General features: G+C 35.9%; 3 protein-coding genes across 5 annotated transcripts in view; all 3 read left to right on the top strand.

Moving 5' to 3' along the window:
- Positions 1-9,094, top strand: part of LOC137405809 (U2 small nuclear ribonucleoprotein auxiliary factor 35 kDa subunit-related protein 2-like) — a 45,662-nt gene extending 36,568 nt beyond the window's left edge. The window contains exons 12-13 of the mRNA XM_068092219.1: positions 3,130-3,690; positions 8,250-9,094. Of these exons, the coding sequence (XP_067948320.1) occupies positions 3,130-3,690; positions 8,250-8,553 (865 nt within the window). The 3' untranslated portion in view covers positions 8,554-9,094. The remainder of the gene's footprint in view (positions 1-3,129; positions 3,691-8,249) is intronic.
- The window catches only part of LOC137406472 (fumarate hydratase, mitochondrial-like), a 163,043-nt gene that overhangs the window by 109,943 nt on the left and 27,654 nt on the right, over positions 1-25,446 (top strand). Inside the window, exon 1 of one of the 3 annotated variants that reach the window (XM_068093053.1) lies at positions 22,237-22,343. The exons of 1 other annotated variant lie outside the window; for it this stretch is intronic. In XM_068093053.1, coding sequence (XP_067949154.1) covers positions 22,294-22,343 — 50 coding nt within the window. In that variant the 5' untranslated portion in view covers positions 22,237-22,293. Of the gene's footprint in view, positions 1-22,236; positions 22,344-25,446 lie in introns of those variants that run through there. One more of the 3 variants, XM_068093054.1, reaches the window with a different exon arrangement.
- Positions 10,577-21,270, top strand: LOC137405810 (uncharacterized). The gene is made up of 6 exons (XM_068092220.1): positions 10,577-10,714; positions 16,046-16,240; positions 17,509-17,699; positions 18,959-19,130; positions 19,477-19,601; positions 20,444-21,270. Exons 1-6 carry the CDS (start codon positions 10,654-10,656, stop codon positions 20,897-20,899), a joined length of 1,200 nt encoding a protein of 399 aa, XP_067948321.1. The 5' UTR covers positions 10,577-10,653; the 3' UTR covers positions 20,900-21,270.

Below are 25,446 nucleotides of genomic sequence, written 5' to 3'. Positions count from 1 at the left end.
CAAAATTTCAAGCTGCTACGACAACGCGTTCTCATGTGAGCCGACGATATGTCAAGGTCTGTCAGGTGCTTCCGTCGATTTGAAAAAAATATTTATCGTCATGTCTAATAAACCAGAACAGCGCATTTGCATTAAATTTTGTGTGAAATTAGGGAAAACAAGGATATGATCACCTTTGAAATAAAGTTTTGATCATTCCTGAAAGCTTCCGTAAAATCGTTGCACGCGTGCATCCTGAGCTCGTTTTGGTCATCAGTTAGCAAGCTTGGCACGAACTTTGCAGCGACTCATTTAAATTGTTAAAAAAATTGTTTAAAATGTTTAAATTATCAGTTAAAACTTTTTGAACAGTTCCAAAACTAAGTCCAGTCTCTCCAGATATGTCTAATAGTTCAACGTCGATCTGGCATGACTAGTGACCTCACACTGTCAATTTACGAGCAGGTTCTTGCCGACGCTGGTCTGCCAGACCTCGCGTCATCTTCAGTGCTGTCTCTACCTTCACAAAAACGTTTGTACCACTCAAAAATTTGTGTTTTCTTTAGAGCAGCATCTCCAAAAGCAATAGTTAACATTTCAACTGTCTGAGTACTTGTTTTCCCTAATTTTGTACAAAATTTAATGCAAATATGCTGTTCCGATTGATTAGACATGGTTGATAAATTTGTTTTAAAATCGACGGAAGCACCAGACAGACCTTGACATATCGTCGGCTCACATGAGAACGCGTTGTCATAGCAACCTAAAATTTTGTGACAACACTCCAGAGGTGTTTCCCAGCCAACCCTGCCATGGGGTTTTCCATCAAGCGAATACACACGAGTATACAACTCCATTCCAAGAACTTTTGGATCAAACCTCTTATATGTGAACCAGGCTTAAAAGAAGTTGTCTGTTCAGATGGATCGCAACTCTAACTTTGCAAATAGTTTTGAAGGGAAATATTACGCATTACTTCATTACTTCATTTTAGCATTCAGTTCCACAAGGAATGCTAAAATGAAGTAATGCGTAATATTTCCCTATTTTTTTAGTCATCATATTTTTTCACGTGTTTTGAGAAAGATTTTGGCGAACAGAATATTGGCATCTTTGTTATTTCGACGTAGGTAATAAGAACACCACTGCCAACTTTGAACTCCGGCGAAAATTTGGTTGACTTCGTACAGTGAAATAAGTTCTGCATGGTGAGGTGGAAAAAATCATCAGTTTTCACTTTGTAAGGTGAAAAAAAATCGTCTAACAGGGTAATCGTATCCTGAAGGTGCACTGTATACTGTCCAGTTAACTATTGCCAATTTGCATTACGTGTTTCTCACTTCTATTAAAGCACATAAATTACATAATTTTTTATTGTATATTTCAATACATCAGAGTCTTGGCTTTCGAATGAGCTGATCTGACAACTCTGTGAATTTTGGCCGAATAGTTTTGTTTTTCATTCAATTCGTGGTTGCAGTCAGATCCAACGAAAAAATCGGCTTGTGTGGCTGTACCTTAACATTTGTAATAATAATGGCTTTATGTCATTCATAGAACTTAATTAAACATAATATTGGTTCACACCTTGTGAGATCTTTGTAATTTTTGACACTGCCAGAGGTCTGTTAGTCGGTGCTTGTGACTTTCCCTGTGACAACACTGCAAGACACAACCTGTATGTAGTTACCATAAAACCTCTATTGGAACGCCGTGACACTCTATTTTTCAACTATTCCCCTTTAGTGGCGGTCAACTAGAAGTAGCGTTCAAATAGAAGCTGGCGTTGTGTTTTCCAAATAGGTCATCAGAGTTTTATGATGATTAATTTCCCCCTTTTACGGCCAAAGCGAATGTCACCTATATTTTGCATTCTCACTCGGACAGAGGAAATTAACTTTTTTGGATGCAAGAAGTTTGCTTACTTACCTGCAACTTGTCGTAGATCTCTAAATACTTAATATGCATTGGTAATCCGAGAAATATTTCTACCAGTTATATTATTATCCATTGCTTGCAATTACTATTGCTGCGATGAGATCATAGCCTGTGCCCTGCTGTGCAATTTGTTGGAGCTTTCAACTTTTTATTTCATTTTAAATTTGAAGGCATATTTTCATTTTATAACTATATTTAACAATGTTACATTAAAGCTCATTGCACCCATTGATATGTTTGCTACAGTTTGCAGCCAAAACCATCTTTTTATGTGCAATAGAAGAGGAGTTATAACCGTTGATCTATTGTAAGCCGATTAGATAACTGCAAGGATGCTATCAAATAATATGCTATAAATCTGCAAACTTATATTATAATAATAAACAAGTTATATAATAATTATAATCTATCAAGTGTTACAATTATATATTCAAAACAAGTGACAGAAACAAACCGTAATTATAATACATGAAGAAACAAAAATTAACATTTTTAAAACAAAAATATTTTCATCGTTTGCTCGGCCAGTTACGTTCTGGTTGTTGCTTTCGATGAAACGAAAAATGTCTTCTGGCTGCTCAATGTCTTTCACAATGTCATTTGGCCTCAACTCTTCTTCTGCACTGCTGAACTAGTCGATATTAGCCTTCAAACAATTTCTTAGCAGAGCACAACTTTACACATTGTATTTTGCACAAATTCAGCACATAAAGTAAACTTCTATTAGCCTGACACTGTTACTAATTATTTTACGGTGTTGCTTTCAATGTTTTAACAAAAAAACTGAAAAGCTTTGAAGTTGGCAAACAGGCTTTGATACGAACAGAAACAACGAAAGAACTAATTGTTATTAATATAACCAAGTCATTATAAGTATGATTTTGTGGACACCCACCCTTCTACTGATCACTTGCTATTATTGGTTCCTGAAAATCAAAGAATGTCGAAGTGGTGGTCAAATGGAGGTGGTGTTCAATTAGAGGTTTTACAGTAAATATTAGGGTTAGACAAATTGAAATAAGCACTGCCTTTTTGGGATTAGAATAATGCAATAGGAATCGTTTCATTTTTCTCACAAATCAAATGTCACTTTTTGTTAGAAAATGACTACTAGTGCAAATACATGTACTTCTTCTCATCATAGCATTAGTCATCTGTGAGGATCACAGAAATAGTCGCTGCAACCTTATTTGTTTGATGATATAATCATAGGCGGTCATCAAGCAGAAGATTGGGTCTACAAACTGGCAGCTGGTCTGAAAGGTCAGAGCGTGACTTCAGCGAAAGTAGTGGCACAAGAAAAAGATCGGGTGAGGATAGACGTAGAGAAAGGAGGGACAACAGTAGGGAGCGAGATAGAAAAAGGAGTAGAGAAAGGCGAGTTTCTGACAGAAATAACGATATTAGGGAGAAAGAAGGCAGAGAGACACGTACAAAGAGGGAGAGAGAAAGCAGAGACAGACGCTCTGAGAGGGTGAAGGAAGGTGGAGAGAGAAGAGATAGCGAAGTTAGAGACAGAAGCACGGAGAGGTGTGATGCAGAAAAAAACAGAGACTTTGAAAAAAGGGACGGGGAAAGTAGGGACAGTCGTAGAAGTAGTAGAGATAGTCATAGAAATAGTAGGGAGAGAAGGGAGAATGGCAGGAAGCGGAGTAAACAAAGGGAGAGAAGAGAAGGCGGAGATTACACTGAAGAAAGGCGCAGTGGGTGGTCAAGTGATGAGGAGGAGGACAGAAAGCACGTCAAAGACCTTTCAAAAGACAGTATTTCAAGGTATTTTGATGTTATGACCGCCGTTGTTTCACGCTTGGAAAACATCCTTGCTAGTTTAGATGATGAGTTGTGCTCTAGGAGTTGTTTATACTTTTAAGAAATACTTGCAGGTATATTACCATTTAGTCAAGTACATGTAAAATCACATGCAGCCTAAATTTTTCAATTCTTCGATTATCGTAATGTAGATAGGTTCCATTCACTGACTTGGCGATTGCCGAGCTCATTTCGTACTGTTGTTAACCAGGACTTGTTAACCAATTCATGGTGGTATTCATTGTGAACTATTTAATAGTTTCCAGTTTTATATTATGTTAAATTATTCATTTCATCATAATTTGGTGGTCTAGCGTAAAGGGTTTGGGTTTCTAGGAAGGCTGTTATGGTTGGCAAAAAACATCCAACCTTAATTTGCTTCCTCTTCCAAATCAACAATACAGATTGGTCTGCTGTGGGTACTGAAAGGTCTAGATCAGTGGTTTCCAACCTTTTTCTAACTACGGACTGGTGAACGCTTGGCAATTTTATTGCGGACCGGATGGTTGAAATAATAATAGTAAATATTAATCCTTTGTGTACTCATATGGAACTTGATTACCACATTGCTCCAACAATAAAGCATTATAAGGTTTACGCGTTTATAATTATATATAGGTTTACGTTGGGGGGGTTTTACATTATACGAACAGTAAAATACATGTCAATTGCCTAATACATTCTAAGATCTTTCAAAACCTATACCTTATGGTTAAAGGGAGCTCTTACCTTCATTGTCAATTTAAATAGGTTATTTTAATTTTTAGGCAGCATTGTCTACTCTGCAAAGGAAAAATATTGCAAAATTTTCCTAAAAGTACCTAAAAATAAAACAGAAAAATGGTTTTAATATTCGTATTAGGAGCTGGTGTCTGTGTGGCTGCCCATCGGTAGGGTTCAAGGTTAGTATAAAAGATAGCTTTCGACGAAAATAAAACTAGCGACATCAAGCTTGATATATCGACACTCGGACGCCTGCACCAATAGATGGCCTTTAAGTATTTATGAATAATTGCGCATCTATTTTATATGCTTTGTCGAAACACCTGACGATCTCTAACGACAAACTAGATTGCTAAGTATTAGTACATATAGAGAGATCCCTATACGAATGTCATTTTTGTTCTAGACTTCAATAATAAATAACTAATTTTTGTGCAGCTCGGTACTAATTGATCCGCAGACCGGTTCACGGCCCGGTGGTTGGGGACCACTAGTCTAGAGCATTTAACCACTGAGTGATTTCATGCATGCAGAGTCACAGCTCTTCAAAGAACAAACATCACCAAGAAACCTTTCAAGAAATTTTCACATTTGGGTGTGTTTTTATTCGTTGGAAATAGTGGGACGATAAATTGATTTTTCAAGTAAAGAAATGCAGTAAATGTTTTTCTCCGTGGTAAAATTTACTCATAAGGTCATTGAGTTACTTTGTCACCACTGGGATTAGCCCGTTCATTTTATACTGACGATAACATGTAAAGACCACAATGGAAAAACCAGTGTTGTCACATTCTGGGTTTTTTGGAGTTATTGCTACCTACCTGTAGTTTTGGCACTGGAGAGTTGTATGGTGAATTGAAAAATTGGAAAAACCAGTGTTGTTTAATGGAAATTTGGTTTTAAATTTTATGCTCAAATGAATAAACAGGAGATGTCCAAGCCGTAATATGGAAAAATCGGTTAAGTCCATCAGCTGACCAATCAAACAGCGTTTTGATCGTTAAGGCGGTCTTGCATTGTTTAATGTTGCTTAGCTAGCATAAACGATCATGCGTAATGCGTGCTTGTTCGTTAAATTATTATTAATAGTGATAGCATCTGGGTATAGATCTGAGTAATCAGAATAAACTGAAAAGCCTAGAAAACAAAGAAAAGATGGTAGTGCACAAAAAAGGCCAAAAAGCAAAAGGCTTCTAGCCACACAACAGGAGAAAATTGCTAATGCAAACGGTAAAAATGTTTTCAAATTGTGTGTGCAGCTGACAGGCAAAAATTGTTTACAGTTTTTAATCAATTTTACATCACAAAGAATCGACAAGACGCTTACTTATCTTTGCTAATAACTGTGTGTAAAGTGGAGAGAAGAAGGCCCCATTGAAAGTCACATTGGTCCCGAAGTAGTGGAGTTAGATTTTTTCTGTGATGGATACACTGGACAGAACAAAAACTATACACTCATTCACTATTTTCATTGGCTTGTGCATGAGAAAACTTTTTTAACAAGATCACAATAAGCTATCTAATACAAGGATATTCTTACATGGAATGTGATTGAGGCATGATTGAGGCAAGTCAGATGTAGATCTACCATCTGATTGGGTAAGGTTGTTTCAAAATGCTCACAAGCATCCTAAACCCTTTAATGTGTGTGTGTGTGTGTGTGTGTGTTTTATTTCACCTTTAAAGATTACACAATTGAATTAATATTCGAGACAAAATATAATTAACCAATGCGTGAAAAATAACAATAAGTAAGAAATGATGATGGGGCCCATTGCGAAATGGCAAAGCCAGTGGTACGCGAGCCCGAGTCAGCAGCACAAAAACCAGACCGTAACACTCACTCTCCAGACTGGAGATGGTGCCTCAGTGTAATTCATCTTAACAGCTCAAACTTCTTTAATAACACAGAATATCTTAACCAGACAACCTGCCCAATGAAAACTAGGCCTATACGTCAAGTGAAAGTTACGAATATGGAAAGCAAGCTCATGGTGTTTTATAGAGAATCGTGGAATGGCAGTTATATCGATAGTGCTATTGAAAAACTATCTAAGCTTCCTCGTTGAACTCAATCAACTTGCATTACCACCAGTCCGTTTCCAATCAGCAAAGCAAAACACCAAGATTTGCAGGTCCTTAAACAATTTCGCAATTTAGATAATCAACCATTTTTTGACAATCTTACAACCAGTGATGTTGTGATAGCGGATAGTGATGAAATTTAGACATTGTAGTGAAACTTTAAACTGCTATTAATTACTGGTTGTGTTACAGTACTTATATTATAGTTAAATATAGTTTAAAGTTAAAAAAAATATAATTTTTATTGAGCAAGACCTTTTTAGTGCTTTTAAAATAGGTGATGTCCGTTGTCAACATGTGTGTTCATTTTTGACAACTGAATTGCAAAAAACCAATATCCAGAGTTGAAAATATTATTTTATAAGCAACAAACTATGTATTTGTCAATAAATTTACTTATCTTTGTCATAAACTGTATTTTCATTGCATGAGCCAGTCTCAAAACTTAAAAATTGATTTTCTCAAAACTGCAAAAGTGTGACATCACTGGTTTTATATGGCGCCTTACAGTGCCTCGCGTTCCGTGTTCACAACTCGAGTTGTGAACACAGAACGCGAGTTTGTAAAAGTAAGGTGCAATATATTGGTATTACGGTAGCACAACCGTAGATCTGGTTATAATAACAATGGTACATCAGTAGGCACCCGTCAGCTAATAGAAATTAAACTATGTATGTATGTACTGTAGAACTAGAGCAAATGGCGAATTATAGTGTCCAGAGTTGTGCAACTCGAGTTGCTCAACTCGAGTTATATTTACAAACTCGAGTTTTTAAATATAACTCGAGTTGCACAACTCGAGTTCATCAAAAATCCAGGCCAAGTTTTTTCAACAGCAACTCCAGTTCAACAACTCGGCTTGAGAACATGGAACGAGAAGCACTGTAAGGCGCCATACTAAACAACTCATCGTTTCATTTTCTCTAGCTATATTTATAGGGAAATTTCTTAAGTGCATCATTAAAAGTCGTTGACAAAAATTCTTTGTTTGTTCATTTTCGGTGTTCATTCAGTTTCTTGTCAGGTTATAGAAAGAGAATTATTTTTTTCATTTGAAAAAGAAGTGGCCCGGCCCCCACATAGATTGTTTTTAGTTTGCTTTTTACATTCTCCCATTGTTTTTGTCTCTTTATATTTACATGAATAAATATGCACAAATATCGCCAATACATATAATTTCAATTTATATTTAAATTATTATTATTAATCAATTATGAAATTTTATATAATATGCGTAAATGCAGTTCTGTAAATGAGACACCCCAATTACTCACTTTGCTTTTGTGCAAACCCGGGTTAGTTTTGCGTAACACAACTCGAGTTCATCAAAAACTCAGGCCGAGTTCTTTGAACAGCAACTCGACTTGTACAACTCGAGTTGCAAACACGCAACGCGAGGCATTATAAGGCGCCATAGGTTTTCCATTGTGGTCTTCATGTATTTTACTGTTTTTGCTTAATATTTGGTGAATAAATTTACTTCCTGACAGCTAGTGGGTTAGATGTCTAGCTGCAAGCTGGTTCGGTCAGTCAGTGTCATTAAAAGAGGATTTTAAATTTTAATGAATATTTTAATGCTACTAGTGAACTTTCCATTTTCGTTTCTCTATCTTTTCTCTTTATGTAGCTTCATATTCCAATTTGGTGTCAATTATACTCAAATATATTTCATATCTTTATTTGCTTCACGCTGAACCTTCATATTGTATGTACAGGAATCATACCAAAATACATCAAGTAGACGTCCACCGTGTGTGTCATGCGAATAGAACTGAGGAATTTGCTGAACGTGCGACGAAAGACGAGAAAGATAAGCATTCCAAAAAATCTAAAGAACTAAAAAAAATTAAGAAGCACAAACGCCATAAACTTTCTCCAAGTAAATCAGGAGATGACTGCGAAGATAATAGCCAATCAGCTCACAGCTTACATTCTGTAGCCACAGAAGATGATAGCTGGCGATATTGTAGAACCCCTAGTGACTATGGAAGCAGTCCAGAGTTGATCAATGCACAGTAACAGTTACTGTGTAATAATAACTGTATAATATGTAATAGTAATAACTGTGTAATATTGTAATATTTTGTCCATCCTCACTTCTCTCTACAGCATTGTATGTCAATTTTTCGAGTTTTCTTTTCTACTCACTCTTTCTCATTGTTCTGGCAGTTTATAGGTTTTCTCTTCTAAACTAGAAGAACGCATCACTACGTCTAATATGGCTCGATGGAAGATTATATATCATGCACGCCTTTAAAAATTGGCGAAAGTTATGTTTTTGCTCCACCGCTTGCGGGAGAACTTGCAATCACCCAGAGTTTTTTTATGTCCGATATTTTTACAGAATTTTGTCTACAGTTCTTGAATATTATTGTATATATATTATATGAATAGTATTATGTAACGAGCTGCTAAGACTGACTAAACTGTCACAAAATAGAATTTCATTAAATCAGATTTATTGTTGAACTGATCAGTTGCGCATTCCTTAGTTAAACAGCTAGAAATGTTATCAGAATACCGTATGGAGAAATTTTGTGTTTTAGCTGCTTCAAGTATTTGCGGCTACGTCAGCTACGGAAAATGCCTTGCTGACAGCTAAATCCATTTTGTTTTTTTTAACATGAATCGGCAAATAATAAAATATTGTTTCATTCCCTACATATCTCATCTGTATTATTCCTTTTTTTGGAACTTTTGGTTCTGAAGACAAGAAAGTAACATATTTTTGGAAGCTTTGTTACAACAAAGATCAGAGAATTAAAGACACAAATAGATGCAATATTCAAAAACTGTTGCCATATTATTAAATATGATGTTTAACAACTGCAGCTGATTATTTTTCTATTTTGGAGCCAATCATTGGTGTAACACGGCTGAATTCCCCTATCAAACTAGCCCTGTCGTCCATTTAGTAGCACCTATATCTTCTACCAACAACACCTTTTTTAAATTCTACTAAGTTATCCATAGACAAAATCTTAATGGTTTACAGAATTGATAACACGGTAAGACTTACCGGGGCATATTATGGGCTTGAAACCAAAACTGCATACAATTAGTGTCAGGGCTCCACCCTAGTCTAACCAACATGCTAAAGTTATGGGAACTGCATAACTACTTGTTCATGATATCTGGTTTTCGCCAGATATTGCAACATCGGACCTTGTCTGGTTCTACATATTGCCAATACCAACCACATTTTTTAGCCTTTGGCTCACTTCATATAAGTACTGAAACAAGACTTGCTATTCAGGACTTGTCAAACAAGCCTTGTCATTATTCTGTTGTGTTTTTATATTTTACGGAGCTGAAAGTTTGCATAACCTAGACATCTGCATAATAATTTATTAATGCTATATCTTCCACACAAACTGTAAGGAGACTACTGATTGTTGTATTTGACCTGCTACTTCATACAAGAATTGTAGCAGAACACGGCTATAGTGTCACTATTCTGTTGCACTTTTTTATTATATAGTCCCGATAATTTGCTTAAACTAGACATCTGCATAATAATTTTTTATCATAGTTTATTAAAAGAGCCAACATTTTTTGTTTGGAAATACTTCATGGCATATAGGAAAGCAATTTTCGACAACTGTAGTTTTCACGACTTGCTCATTTATTTTAGATTTATGAATTTAAAAAATATAAGCATTTAATCACCAGTTATTTGTACTGTCGAACATGCTTAGAAAAAAGTTTTCTTTACGAGTCCGTTATGTTAAGCGACTGCATAGGTAGCTTACTCTATGCCAAATTGTTTATTGGTTTATAGAATACCTCCTGCTCAAAAGCAATGCAACTACAATAGCATATGTAAACATTGTTAACAACCCTGAATATACATTCATAGCTGTCAATGTCCTGTCACAAGTGTTAGGTTAGCGCAATGCATGAATAACCCTGTGACTGCTAATTTAATCAAACAATGTCGCTTAATCATCCACAAGTCGATTTGCGTAATATCGAAAGCGTAGGCAGTTTGTTAAATGCGTAGATTTATCTCATATTACCTTCACTAAGAGGCTCGCACACAGTGGAGGGGAGAGGCATAGCTAAGCGCTAGTGCATACACAGCTGCATAGCGTAGTGATTCTGACAAAAAGTGATAGTATGGATATCCTCTGGATCATTGCTCTGCTTTGCCTAGCCACTACCTGCCGCTGTCATTCCGGTATGTTTTATAACAGCTGTGACTATCTTTGCATGGCATTTAGAACTTTTCATGTTTGAAAAAGAACAGCGTATATTAATGGGAAACTTCTGTGTGGATGTTGTACTTGCTCGCAATGTTGTGGGTTGCGACTTCTGTTTCGAAAGAGTCGCCAAGTGTTTATTCCATAACGGTTGCGATATGTTGAAAAAACTAAGCACATTTGCAATGTTTCAACAAAATCGAATTAATTGCATCATAAACCATGCGTCTGGATTATGCCTTGTCACTAATTTTAAATCCTTTATGTAAAGTGATGAGGATATATGTTGGGAGAGTATGCTTAATTTTCGGCTTAACTTGTACAGCTAGGCTCAGTAGGCTGATGGAAAGGAATTACCTGGTTTTATTGAGATAACAGATACACCAATATACGCTTAAATTCAGATTACTTAGAATGGAATAAATTATTCACATGCAGGTTCACCATGGGAAGAGCTTTATCCAAATAGGAAAGTTGTGAGGAATCAAACTTTATACATGTATTTAAAGTTACTACATACTGTATGTACATATATACTGTATCTAGTATTTTATACTATATCTATAAATCTCAGTGTTTGTCATTTTGGTAAACCTTGTGTCTAGTTATCGTAATTAAAATCTAGCAACTGGATTTGATCTAGGGCCTTTCAGATCTGTAGGCAGTCAACTTATCAATTTAGCTACACGGAATACAATGGAATCATTCAGGTAAATAGTCATTACATCGGGTAAAATACTGCTGCTTAAAGCACTCGCTTGGGGTTAATAACTAGCACTGTTGACCATTATGCATAACAATTGTTGAGCTGGCCCAAAACGAGGGTATTGTTTTAGTAAAGATTTTAATAAAGATCTAGCTTTTCGAGTAAGGTACTCAAATTCATTAAGTAATTATTCTTTTACTCGTGTAACACCAAGCATTCGGCTAGTATACATATTTAAAATAAACTAGATATATATAACTATAGTATATATACTGTATACGCACAGTATATATAAATATACTGCATATATACATGTACAGTATAGTTATATATATGTACAGTGTATATATTTACAGTATATGCGCGTACAGTATATACATGTACAGTTTATACATGTATACCTACAGTACCAGCTTTGTTTGGTTTTGCTAGTAGCATCACCTTATTGGGAATGCAGAGCTTATTTCCTGCGGAGCAGACACCCTTTGAAAAGGTACAATGTCAAGGAATGTTGACCAATGTTAGTTATTTATGAGGTCTTTAACAAACTAGAACTGTGTCTATGCTGTTTTTAAAAAATCAAAACCCACTCTCACATATTTTAAAAATACGTTGGCCCTCATTGACCCTGAGTAGCCATTAGTATTTTACATCGATTAGTGAGTTCACATCAACTGTCACCTGTCATCAACTGCCATCTCCAAATTGTATCCCCATAGAGTAAATTTGTTCATTTCAACTCTTGTCAGTTCTGTAATTGACATAACTCATATTATTGTTGTAAACTATTCATAGAAGATGAGACCTCGCAAAGAGGATTGTCTTAATATGAATGCTCATGTTTACAAAAGCGTATTAGTTACAGTCAGAAAGCATCATGACCTAACAATACAACTCTTTACAATACCACCTTTCCATCTTCCTACTCACTCACAAACAAGGTTAACCCATGTGGAAAGTCAAAAACTGTCATAAGCAATTTCAAAAGGGGGTTGCTGACTAACAGCTTCAAACTGGCTTCAATTATAGACTTTATTAGCTGCTTATAAGAATCATATGTTATTCTAATAATTGCAAAGCCGCAGCGTAGCGCTGTAACTATGTAATGTCTCGTCCTATCCTCTGTCTAACTAGGTGTTTGGGTAAAAGTTAGTACCAAGATTAAATTTTGAGTTGGCCCAAAATTAAAACTACTTTAGTGAAAAATACTTTGTTAGCCTCGGCTGAATTACTGATACCTTAGAGATTTCCATTCGAAAATACTGAATTGTCCTTGCGAATATCTTGTGTGTAAACTGAAACAATATGTTAGCTGTCACATTAATTACAGTTGTCGCACAGGTTGTCAGCAATTCATCTGCACTTCACGGAAGGTCGAGGTAGTAAAAGTACCAATAGCATATATCTTTAGCTTTTTTTAAATGTCATATTTTCCATATGATCAGTTTTATTCACAAACAACTCATTTTAAATAGGAACTTTATTAAAACTGGCTCTTCTGCAATGTGTTTTGTTAGATGCCACAAGTAAATAAGCCATGCATTGACGTTGTTATTGTAAGTCAGAAAATAGCACGCTAGCATTTTTTGACTCTAACAATAGATAAAACTGAAAATTGTCAAATCATCCATTATAAACCGACAATGCAGTAGCAAATAATCTTTGAGTGGGCAGCTACAGAAGAGGTGCCTAGGCTGTGTGTGACATACAACAAGACTGACACTAGGCATGATACAGTTGTTTTGCATCAGCCACAACAGACAAGTCATGATCATGAAGGCATTGATCCTTTGATTGATAGCATAACTGAGTGAGCCATGCTAGCCACATAATAGAATAAACAGGCTCTGGGCGTTCTCTAGCCCCAACTGGTCGTTCAGTAATGATTAGTTGTATATCCATTTTAATAGAACTAGTTAGTAAAAAACTGTTTAAACCTGAGAGGTAACTTAGTGTTAGATGCATCCTAACTCTCTGCCAGATAAAGGAATGTTATGGTGCGTAGCCACCAACTCAGCATATCATATAGGACTGGTGCAGGTGGTAGTGACCTAAGGCTAGGTTAAATATCTAAGAATGGATCCTGTGTATGCTCTTATTGCTCTCATGGCTCTTATTATAGTGAAGACTTGCAAAATTTCCGGTGTTGCACGGGTATTAAAAATCAGCTTATAAGCAGTGGTAGCAATGCCATACTTATAAACTCAACATGTAAACAATGCCACATGAGATTAGCCTGGCACACTGCCAATGGCTGAATTAAGTAAGTTAGTTGCTGCTCTTACTAATATATGGAATGATGTTGCGCCGCAACGGAGAGTGGCAGCGTATTTTTACTCGAATAGCAACATATATCGCTCAATGTATCCATCAATCTCATGTGGTGCAATGGTTTAGCATATTGTCTGGGAAACAGGAACTGGACATCAAATCATCTGCGATACGGATTCTTCATTCCAACATTTTAATAGCTATAACCGGACAATACCGAAGGGACGTAAACATATAAACTTTGAGATTTATATAGGCTATATAGTTTCTGTTTTGAGTAGCTTCTTAACTAGCTTTGAATAGCCTTAGAAGTATCCGGAGATTCTTTGACCAATGTGTAAAAAAAAGTCACAAGGAACTTGATTATTAAATGAAGTGGAGCCATCCGATCCACACCAGGAAAGGTGCTACAGTAATACTATTGTTGACGCATTGCCTGTGTTAATTATCCTGAATTATGAGTTATTATAGCTCGCGTAATGAAATATGAAATTGTATTGTGGTGACACATTGAAATGATTCACACAGGCATGCATCATGCAGACAGGGTATGACAGGTTGTTTGGCTAGCAGGCATGTGGCTCTTTCTAGATTTGTTAGCAGGCGTGACTAATACTGACTGTCTCCTACATAATCAGTCCATGCCAATGCTTTCAACTGATGTCACTGTTTTATGTGTCACTGTATGTTTCAATTAAGAAGTGTGTAAAGCCTTCTCTTTGACTCAGTGCTTTGTTCATGATATGGAACTCTCCTAAAGGGTAGCCAAAGGCCTTTCATGGTGATTCTTTTGTTTGAACTAGTAAAACCAGTAAGTTCGTAGTAAGTTTATAGTGCTAATAAATTATTCAGATTAAGAGTTATGTGCACTACAGCATATGGAGGGGCAAAAAATTGAGTGCTTCATATTAAAAAAAAATTATTTGTAGAATGGGCTGTATAATTATACTAGTTGAAATTTTGTGAACTAAAAATGCACAGCAAAAACCTTTCTTGACTTCTATTTTTACCAATTGAAACACAAACAGTAAAGTACTTTAGGGTTAAAATTCAAATCTTTTGTCAAAGTCTAAGGTTTATAACTCTCAAAGTTTCTGGCCGAAATCTGATTCGGTCAAGATTAGAAATATTCGAAAGTCCTGATACGATTGTATAGAGGAATGAATTACTTATTAATCAATAACAGATTTTTTCAGTGTGACTTTGCCTGGCAGACCTTTAACAGACAACTAGGTTTGGTAATTGGTATTTTCTAAAATGTATCCTTGGGTTATCCATTTGCTGCAAAGTGGAGCTAAGCAATTAATCTTGATTTATTACATAAGATAGTTTGTAATAATGTTGGTATAGAAAGTGGATTAACCAAATCGTTGATGTTTTTTGTTTACAAATATCACATATATTTATAAAAGCTCGCCAGTTGATTATTTTCAATGCAGAAGCACAAATTGTTGCATTGAGATCTATAAATATATAAATATATAGCTCTTATGCAAAATTATATTTTAAAAAATATATTTTTTTTAAATTTTTTTAGAAATTTTTTAATATATTTTAAGAAATATAATAAAAAATAAAAATTTTCCATTGTCCCCCTATATCAGCAAGAGGAAGCTTGCTAAGCTTAGCAAGTTTAACACGTTGGGGTATATTGGAACACTAGATTGCCCTTTAAATTAAGTTAGTTTTATCGCTATTATCTTTTATATAAGGATATTTTTTGTGCAGTTTTATCAAGACTATCAAAACTGTAGTTAATCAATTTACTCCGGTGATAATTTAGAATATACTCTGACCAAAGCTGTTGTTATAATTATAATGCTCTAAGGCATTTCTATGTTATATAGCACATCTCTAAATTTGGTAAAAAGTAGGAAAATTCAAGTAAGCTTCAGACATATCCTAAATTTTTTGTCTATCGGGTAGTAAAAATTCTTCATTATAATATATATGCTGGCAATTAATAACTCGAATTAAGTGGAGTTGTGCTCACTATCATAAAAACAACCCATAGTTTTCATTTAGGACATGTTCCGTAACAAGGAGGTAAGGAATGCTGCATCGATTAAGTGAATTTTTCATGTTATTTACCACATCAAAGGTTGGTAGTAGGGTCATAAATTATTCTTGTCAAAAAGATTTCATCGACGAAAGTTACAATATATGCATTATTCTTATTTTACAAAACATTTCTTACCAAATAAAAAGTAGAGCAACCTCGGCATCACGATTCTATTGAACTTCCTGTGTCACTGTTAAGTGAATGCATATCTAAGCAATGCATCATCATATGGAGATCTTGGCTGCCTTGACACAGCTTTTAAACTTTCAGGCTTAGAAGATGCGCTGTTAATACAGTCTTGGAAACTACTGCCCGCTGTTAGGCTTCTGCCCCTAACTGAAGTATACTCAGAGTGTAATGGTGGTGCTTTGCTGGCACTAAGATTAACAGCTAATATATTAAAAACAGAAAACAAAGAGATGACAAGGGATGCGATTTATTTGGTTCACAGCGGAAACTGTACTGGTGGGTACCTTCTCTTGACTATGTATCATCTCATTACCTTTGTATGTATGTTTGTATGGTACGTATGTATTTACCTTTGTATGTACATTTGTATGGTACGTATGGTACTATTGATTTTATTCCTGATTCTATCTTGATGAACCATGGAAAATATTTTTAGCGGCTTAAGGAAGTAGTGAGAACGCAATTATGTCATTTACCTGTGGTTTGACATTGAGGTGACCTTGATTAATCTATTGAGCAAAAAATGAGTTCCAACCATTTTCTGAATTATGTCAACATACGTGTGCTTTGTCAGCGCATGGAAAGTTACTATTACTAGGCAAAGTTACTAAGCAAACATTTTGGCCACTATGTATTACTTGTGCCCTGGTGGTCTAATGTGCAGTGAGAAATCATCAGATGTAATAACTAGACATACAATTATTCCAAAATATGGTGAGTCAGTTCATTGACTCAGGAATTAGAGTGTCAGCTTAATAATGTGATTGTCGTGAGTTGAAGTCCTGTAGGATGAAATCTTTTTTCCTACCTTGACCTGTAATTATGGCGTCCGACAGACGGATTAAGTTTCATGATGTTGGGAAAGTCTTCTGTACTTCGCTGTTGAGAGTTGTAGCAACTGTGAAGCGACTTTTATACTTTCCGTTATTTAAAACATCTGAGTATGTATCCCATGTAACATCAGATTGTTTTTCACTATTATTCTCCAAGTTTCAGTAAAAAATTTTAATAAACAGCTGATGTACAAACGAGTCAAGAAGCCGAGGCATGGCTTGTCAAAATATGTATTTGGGTTGTTCAACTAATTTGCATTGATTATCCACGTTGATCTACATGTATGTTTGATCCCTGCACTCTTTACCCAGAATATATCTTGCTTTTTGTCAAACTCCCACCAGTAAGTGCTACAAAAATAGAATTTCGTCAGAAACATTCCATCGCTTTAAACAGTTGCGTAGTATTTTCTGTTGAAAAATTTATTTAGCTTAGACTTTGTGTGGGAAAACTTTGCATTGGCAAAACTAAATCTTTCACATACTGTGAAATCAATACAATCAAAAGACATAGATAAACAAAATAATGTTTTTATTTTATTGCTTCAATATTAAAGTTTTCTTTTTATCAATATTAGAGTTTCCTTTTTATCAATATTAAAGTTTCCTTTTTTATCAATACTGCAGTTTCCTTTTCATCAATATGTAGAATTAAGGTACTCGTTATAAAACCTTTTTGATGCAAAAGTACATTTTGGGATACTTCTGTAGTTTCTGCAACAGAAAAGCTCTTGGAAGGACTTGAAGAGCAAGTTGAAGACTGTTATCAAGATGATGCCTGTGAGAGTGTAGACTTATTGCAAGGATTCTATAAACAACTCATAGCGCTTGAATGCTCCATCTGTAGCAGTGGATGTGCCGTGGCAACATCAGACCTTCTGCTTACTTTCGTCAACTACACAGTAAGCCTGCAAGAAATGTCTTGTCAAGGAGTTGCAAGCGCTGAAAACATGCGTAGCGATAAGTGACACGCGCTAGAAATGCACCGTACTAATATGTGAACTGGTAAGGTAGGCTAGTAGTACATATAGGGTTGTACTGTGTACTGGTAAGGTAGGCTAGTAGTACATATAGGATAGTACTGTGAACTGGTAAGGTAGGCTAGTAGTACATACAGGATTGTACTGTGAACTGGTATGATAGGCTAGTAATACATATAGGATTGTACTGTGAACTGGTAAGATAGGCTAGTAGTACATATCGGGTTGTACTGTGAACTGGTACGATAGGCTAGTAGTACATATAGGGTTGTACTGTGTACTGGTAAGGTAGGCTAGTAGTACATATAGGATAGTACTGTGAACTGGTAAGGTAGGCTAGTAGTACATACAGGATTGTACTGTGAACTGGTATGATAGGCTAGTAATACATATAGGATTGTACTGTGAACTGGTAAGATAGGCTAGTAGTACATATAGGATTGTACTGTGAACTGGTAAGGTCGGCTAGTAGTACATATAGGATTGTACTGTGAGCTAGTAAGATAGGCTAGTAGTACATATAGGATTGTACTGTGAGCTGGTAAAATAGGCTAGTAGTACATATAGGATTGTACTGTGAGCTAGTAAGATAGGCTAGTAGTACATATAGGATTGTACTGTGAGCTGGTAAAATAGGCTAGTAGTACATATAGGGTTGTACTGTGTACTGGTAAGGTAGGCTAGTAGTACATATAGGATAGTACTGTGAACTGGTAAGGTAGGCTAGTAGTACATACAGGATTGTACTGTGAACTGGTATGATAGGCTAGTAATACATATAGGATTGTACTGTGAACTGGTAAGATAGGCTAGTAGTACATATAGGATTGTACTGTGAACTGGTAAGGTCGGCTAGTAGTACATATAGGATTGTACTGTGAGCTAGTAAGATAGGCTAGTAGTACATATAGGATTGTACTGTGAGCTGGTAAAATAGGCTAGTAGTACATATAGGATTGTACTGTGAGCTAGTAAGATAGGCTAGTAGTACATATAGGATTGTACTGTGAGCTGGTAAGATAGGCTAGTAGTACATATAGGATTGTACTGTGAACTGGTAATGTAGGCTAGTAGTGTATTAGGTACTGTGAATTAGTAAACAGTGCAAGTTTATCGCTGCTTTATCTTTATACATTTAGCTCATCTGAAGTTGTACCCTTCTAAATGGCGCATTTTTTTAGCTGGAAGTGCAATGCCAAGTGAGTACAGAGGAAGGACAACTCTTGTCATTGCATAACTTAAATTCAACCGGGCAGAGTTCGCTGATGCGATATGAGTTTCCTGTCGAAAGCTGTAAAAATGGTTTAGAAGTACAACAAGTGTTTCTTTCAAATCAGCTTCCTAAGTCCTTAAGTAAGTGCAGAAACTTACTAGCAGACCATCATGACTGTACAAATTGTACTGTTCCGTCATGCCTTGTTGATGCCATTCGAATTTTAGATTTGTGCTCTCCAAATATTTGGTTAAGTTTAAGAACTTTTAGTGATATTTTAATATTGGCTGCTCTTCCTCAGTGCATAGTGGCCACTGATTAGATAAAGTTTTAATTAAATTTTGAGTTTCTTGCGAATAAAATGCTTACACAACGTGGCTATAAAACTTGGCATAAATATGATTGCATCCGCTGGTGTTTGCTGCAACCTGGTAAATGAAATCTCATTACTTGCTTAATGCTTCTGAATAATTGTACACATTTCAGTTCCTTCTGAAGAAGAAGAGCAACAAATAGAATCTCTATCGAGCAGTATTAAAACATGTCTTGCTGACAGCAGCTGTCAAGGGGTAGATATTGCCACTAGAGGAATAACCACTGATGAAGGCCTGGTATGTATTTTGGTCTCCCGCTAAATTTCTGCCTTGTACCTCATTTCAAGACAGAAATCAGTGGTGTTAGCGGCGCTAAACATACTTTAACTGTTAAGCCTGCTTCACACTGGTGACCATTCAGGCGTTAAAACATGATAAAAAGAGAAATTTTTGACTTTTTAAAAAATTGCTGGTTATGTAGTGTGTCTTTGTGCACAAACAGCAAACAATGTGAACCGAGCTTAACTCCGGTATAAAGTTGTGATTTCCTGTGAGAAAGCCTGATCGGGTTTTTTATTGGTTTGAGGAGTTGTTAAAACGATATTGTCAAATTTATCTTTACCCCCAAAATTGTAAGATATGTAATGCACAGAAAAAAAGACATCCGTAAGGTGTACTAATGCAAACCTTTAAAAAGAATGGTTCACACTAGTTGCCAGTAATAAAAAAATTGTCTGTCCCAAAACATTTCTGTCTGCATTACAATCCTTTTATGCATGAACATTAAATTATGTAAATCAGTCTTAAGCCCTTGTCTGAGCCGAACTACCAAAGTCACTCCAAAGGCAGCAGCCGAGTTCTACGGGAAATATACGAGCAAGAAATTAACGTATTTCACAGTTGATCCTATTAATTGTTGTTGAAAAGAGACCCTGATGTTATTTGTATATACATGTATATAATACCTACAGAAGGTAAAAGATGAGATCTTTCTGCTGTAGTTACTCATTGCAAAGATGAATATTCATCCAAAAGTTGCTGAAACTATCGTAGGTAGATAATATAACATGTATGTATGGATGAAAAGCTGCAAAAAGGTGCACCATATACAATTATGTAAGCAATAACTATTGTTGTAGATACAACCAGATCATGTACTCGGAGTGTACTGGATGTGCAATGGCGTGCGCGTACCACTGATATCTAAAAACGGGTTGACACCAAAGGGTCAGCGCTATAAGGCAGCGCTCATAGCCGTTTCAATACTTTTTGTACTGGCTCTTGGGGCCCTTGCAGGAGTTGTTTTGTACTGTGTAAGAAAGAGACAACAAACAAAAACGAGATACAGATACGCTCACACCCTTTCTGGAGGAAGAAGGACAGAGACTTTGCCTAAATATGAACGTTCTGTAGAAAATTTGACAGCTGAACATCGATATACAGACCTTAGTCTAAAACCTGCCGCAGCAGAAGGATTATATGAATACATGGATATGGAATCTGAACGCGCTACTTCACACAAAGGTGCTGACGTACATAAAGGTGCTACATCTCAGCTTGATGCTGATGGGTATATGGTTCCAAATACTGCGTAAATCACTATTATATGTTTTTATTTAGAATTATTGGAGATCTTTTCAGCATTGCTCAAGGCATGGATTGATAGAGTCTCAAAGTTCATTTAGATCACATGTAAATATATATTTAGAATTTTAAGCAATTGCCACAATCAGTATTGAGTATTCAACTAAAGTAAAACATTAAGACATCTCAAAATCTTATATTCTATAAAATAATATTTCGTTCTTAACAAAGATGTGTTTTATTAAACATAAGGATCTCTCGTATGTGCTGTATATTGATAATGAACTTGAGTGAAATCCCAATGTTGAGCTTATTTGAACCAACAATGTTATATTTTTGTGGGTGTAATAATGATATTTTCAAATATATCAATTTTTAGCTATTTTTGGCCTGTGCATTAAATTCTGCAAAGTAGCTTATAATTAACAAAAATTCATAACATCGCCTCCAACATTTGTCACCATGATGCGCTGTTGGGATTTGTGGGGCTCAGGATATATTGGCGTCTGAACTCAAAGCAGTTGCGGGTGGTCGCGGCAGTTACAGTGAGTGGATACAACTAGTGGATAAAGCTAATTGATGAAGGTAGTGGAGTAGGTAATATTAAGTAGTATTTGGAAGTGCATAAAGAAGTGGAAAGAAAAATGAAATATATTTTTATGCTACAATCATTAAGTGTGTAAAATACACGTTTATACAACATGATGTAAAAAAATTCACTCAAATTTCTCATCACTCAAGTAATGGTATCAACTTGGCAAATTGTACAACTTTCCAAAACCTGGTGCAGTTTTCAAACAATATTATGGTAAAGCTGGTTTCAACTTAAGTTTTATAGCTGCTAAGCATGTTTTAATTATACAGCTAAAAACCACTTGGACTATTTTTTTATTATTACATGTCATGAACTATAAATGTGGGCACATGTACATGCGTATGAACGTGCCAGTGTGGATGAGTAAAAACTGGAGTTGTATTCTCTATCTAAATATCTACCGTTTAAATACGTTTGAACACCTTAGTCAGTAAGGCTGGGCAATACCTTACAAGAACGCTAGGATCTCGCAGCCGATATGGGAACGCAGGCTTTAGCTTGTATTTGTTTGAAACATCTACCATTGAAGTTCACTGCTTTTGTTAAAAAAAAAGCTGAGAAAGAACATACGAAAGTCGTAAAAGTATGATCTTATCTTCTTATACACGTACGTACATGGTTAATCGTTGCAACAAGTTACCTTACATGCAGTTTTACTGATCATAATTGGTCGTTAGTATATGGAGTTATTCCCACTCCGCCCGTCTTACTCGACTACTCGTCTTCCAATAATATTTACAACGCCGTGGTTGTATCCAATCAAAGCATTTATTTTGAAACCCGGACAGGTTAGCTTATTACGCATGGCAAATGTTTCAAGCCAGTTTAGTACGTTCAGCAGTCAACACACTTTCGATAAGGTAAGCTCCTATGTATCTGGTTTCTGTTTCATCACCTTAGCAAGCATGCTTCTATGCAAAAGATTAACTCTGCCATACGCTCAAATGGTTACAGAAAATACAAAGTGACTGGCTTACGCTGGTGACCACGGGCTAGCCGGGTCACGCACTCAAGGATTTTCGCCAGCTCATACAAAACAAAAACAACAGGGTAGACACACTTTTCGCGGTCTTCCGCACGAATATTCAAAAATACTAACAGATGTCAATTTTATCGGCCAAACACAACCTACTAATGGATGAGCAACCTATTAATGTATCCGAATACCTCATATAAAATAAGCCAACCAGGTTACATAAAGGTTAATACCCACTTTATCTCTGGAAATATGCCTGCCCGCGGTTTTTGGCCAAGATTAACCAGGGTTCATCATACACCAAAATGTCTCTTACGGGTTCCGGAGGTAGTCCGTTATTTAACATTATCGGGTGGGTCCATTGTCCCCGTACCAAAACTTAAACTATTTTTAAGCCAACCAAATTCACGCGTTGAATAAATCATGAGCACGTAAATGAACACTCCACTACTACAACTAGCGCGTAGGTATTGTATAGCGTTGTGATTAGCTTACATTGTGGCTACTATTCGGGACAGGGTGTTTATATGGACTCCCGAACTCAATAAACAGAACGGGCTCCCTCCGGAACCCGTAATAGACATTTTTGTGTATGATGAACCCTGGTTAATCTTGGCCAAAAACTGCGGGCAGGCATATTTCCAGAGATAAAGTGGGTATTAACCTTTATGTAACCTGGTTGGCTTATTTTATATGAGGTATTCGGATACATCAATAGGTTGCTCATCCATTAGTAGGTTGTGTTTGGCCGATAGAATTGACATCTGTTAGTATTTTTGAATATTCGTGCGGAAGACCGCGAAAAGTGTGTCTACCCTGTTGTTTTTGTTTTGTATGAGCGTGGCGAAAATCCTTGAGTGAGTGACCCGGCTAGCCCGTGCTGGTGACTTAGTCACTGTTGTATTCTTTGAATGTGATTAATAATATCTGGCCATATCTGTGCGCTCTTTGCATTTCACAATTTTATTAAAATTGACATAAATAAATCATTTCTGAATGTTTTAATCATTAATGTGAACAAAATACTGGTAAATGGTGTGTACACCAGATTGTTTCACTGCATTTAGAACTCGTTGCGCAGACGAAAATGTTTCATCGAGTTTCTGCATAATCCACAATCGCCTAGGTGAATAATCATTTGATTACTGTTGGAAGCAGCGTGAACTCAAATAAGAAACAAAAAAATAAAAATTTGAGTTAATTATGGTACTGAAATAGTTGATAAAGCTGTGCTTTAGCGACCTGATCAGCACTAGTAATTAGCCAAATGCTCTATTTCTTCTTGTGTGCCAATTTCTCTAACATTCTCAAACTCAGATTCTCAACTCCTCAACCATTTTGTTGCGACAATTATGAGGTCCACCCAAGGTCGCCCTTGAAACACTATCTTAACTTGAACTTATGATTGACTGCTCATCTCTTGCATAATTGCCTATGCTTTACATCAGCTTTTTTAATTCTTTCAAGGTCTGAAATATTTGTAAACTTTTCTGTTCATAGACTTATTTTCGTTTTTTCAATGACCATACTCAAATGCCTGCCTCTAGTTGTACTAATATCTCCTATTTAGAGTGTGCAGTAAGCTCATTGTTCAATTTTTATGCGCCATTATTCCATATCTCACATCTCTGAGATATACATTCTAATATGTTCCTTACCATTAAGCTTCAATTTGGTTCCCACCCGTTACTTCCTTCATCTCGTCCGCATTCATCGATGTCCCTTTTCTTTGTGCCTATAACTTGCGCCAGTCTCACGAATTTAAGTCCTTTAAAATGATTTAGCACTCCATTTACAGGTTAGTCCTACATCAGTAAAAATTTTAAAAGTACTCACACTTTGTTTAAGTTTGCTATCACTTATTCTTTACTAACACACAACATACAATGGTTAATTTACACAAAGAAGTAGCAACACAACAATTAAATTGACAATTTTGGTGTCAGAAGACCTTGGTATAACACTCAAACTCCAAGTTGGTTTTGAATTAGCGAAAGCACTTGCTATCTAGCATTTTCAATACAACTTTTTAATGCTATTTATTTAACAAAATAGTATCACGCATGAATAAAACAGTTCCTTCCCGTACGTCCTTTATTAAATATCAACACCTTTAGCATTTCACACTACTGCCCAGCTACTTACTCTTTACACTCACACTCTCTAAAGTAAATAGTTTCTTAACAAAGAACCGGTAAAACATTCAAAAGTGGTAACAAATGACTCTTTATAACTGATCGTACTCAGAAAATGTGTGTACGTATTAGTGTAGTAAATATAAGTGCACACAACTTGCTGTAGTCATAAGGATGTTTTGAATTTGCGTAAGATAGTAGTCTATGGGAATTTACTAGCTAGCATCGATAAACTATGCCCAGCACCACTGCAACTAAATGGACAATTTAATTATTTATTGTGTTGGAGCCCTGTGATTAATGCAATCTCAATCGGTGTCAGGATTAACACTAGCAAGTGATGTAAACTGTAAACTAAACAGTTTCAACTCATAACTTACATCTTTTTTAAAGATAAACTTACAAAAATCTTCTGTAGATTTTATCAGAAAATATCGGTATTTTTCTATCATTTGATATTGTTTTTGATGTCTTGAGGTTGGTTATCTGATGGCCAGGATGTTTCAAGATTAAAAGCGATAATACTTGACTGCGATTAAAATGCCTGGATGAAAAATACATTTAAGATGATATCACTAGTTGTTATCGTTGTGATAGTTGGTATCAGCTATTGTGTTCAAGTTAAAGCGTTACACGTCTTTATTCTGTCTGTCTCTTTGCAATTATAGATGCCATAAATAATCACACTTTTGATTGATCTGAGCCTTTTAATTGTGACCAAGTTTTATCGATTTTAATCTTGAAATATCCTGGCAGTCAGATCACCTCAAACTTAGCAAACAATCGCAAATGATGAAAAAATACTGATACTTTTTGATAAAATCTACAAAAGTTTTGTGTAAGCTCATCTTT

The sequence above is a fragment of the Watersipora subatra genome, chromosome 10 (genome assembly GCF_963576615.1).
Source record: "Watersipora subatra chromosome 10, tzWatSuba1.1, whole genome shotgun sequence".
Taxonomy (NCBI): Eukaryota; Metazoa; Bryozoa; class Gymnolaemata; order Cheilostomatida; family Watersiporidae; genus Watersipora; species Watersipora subatra.
Note: the sequence above shows the minus strand (reverse complement) of the source record. Positions and strands in the feature narration are given on the sequence as shown.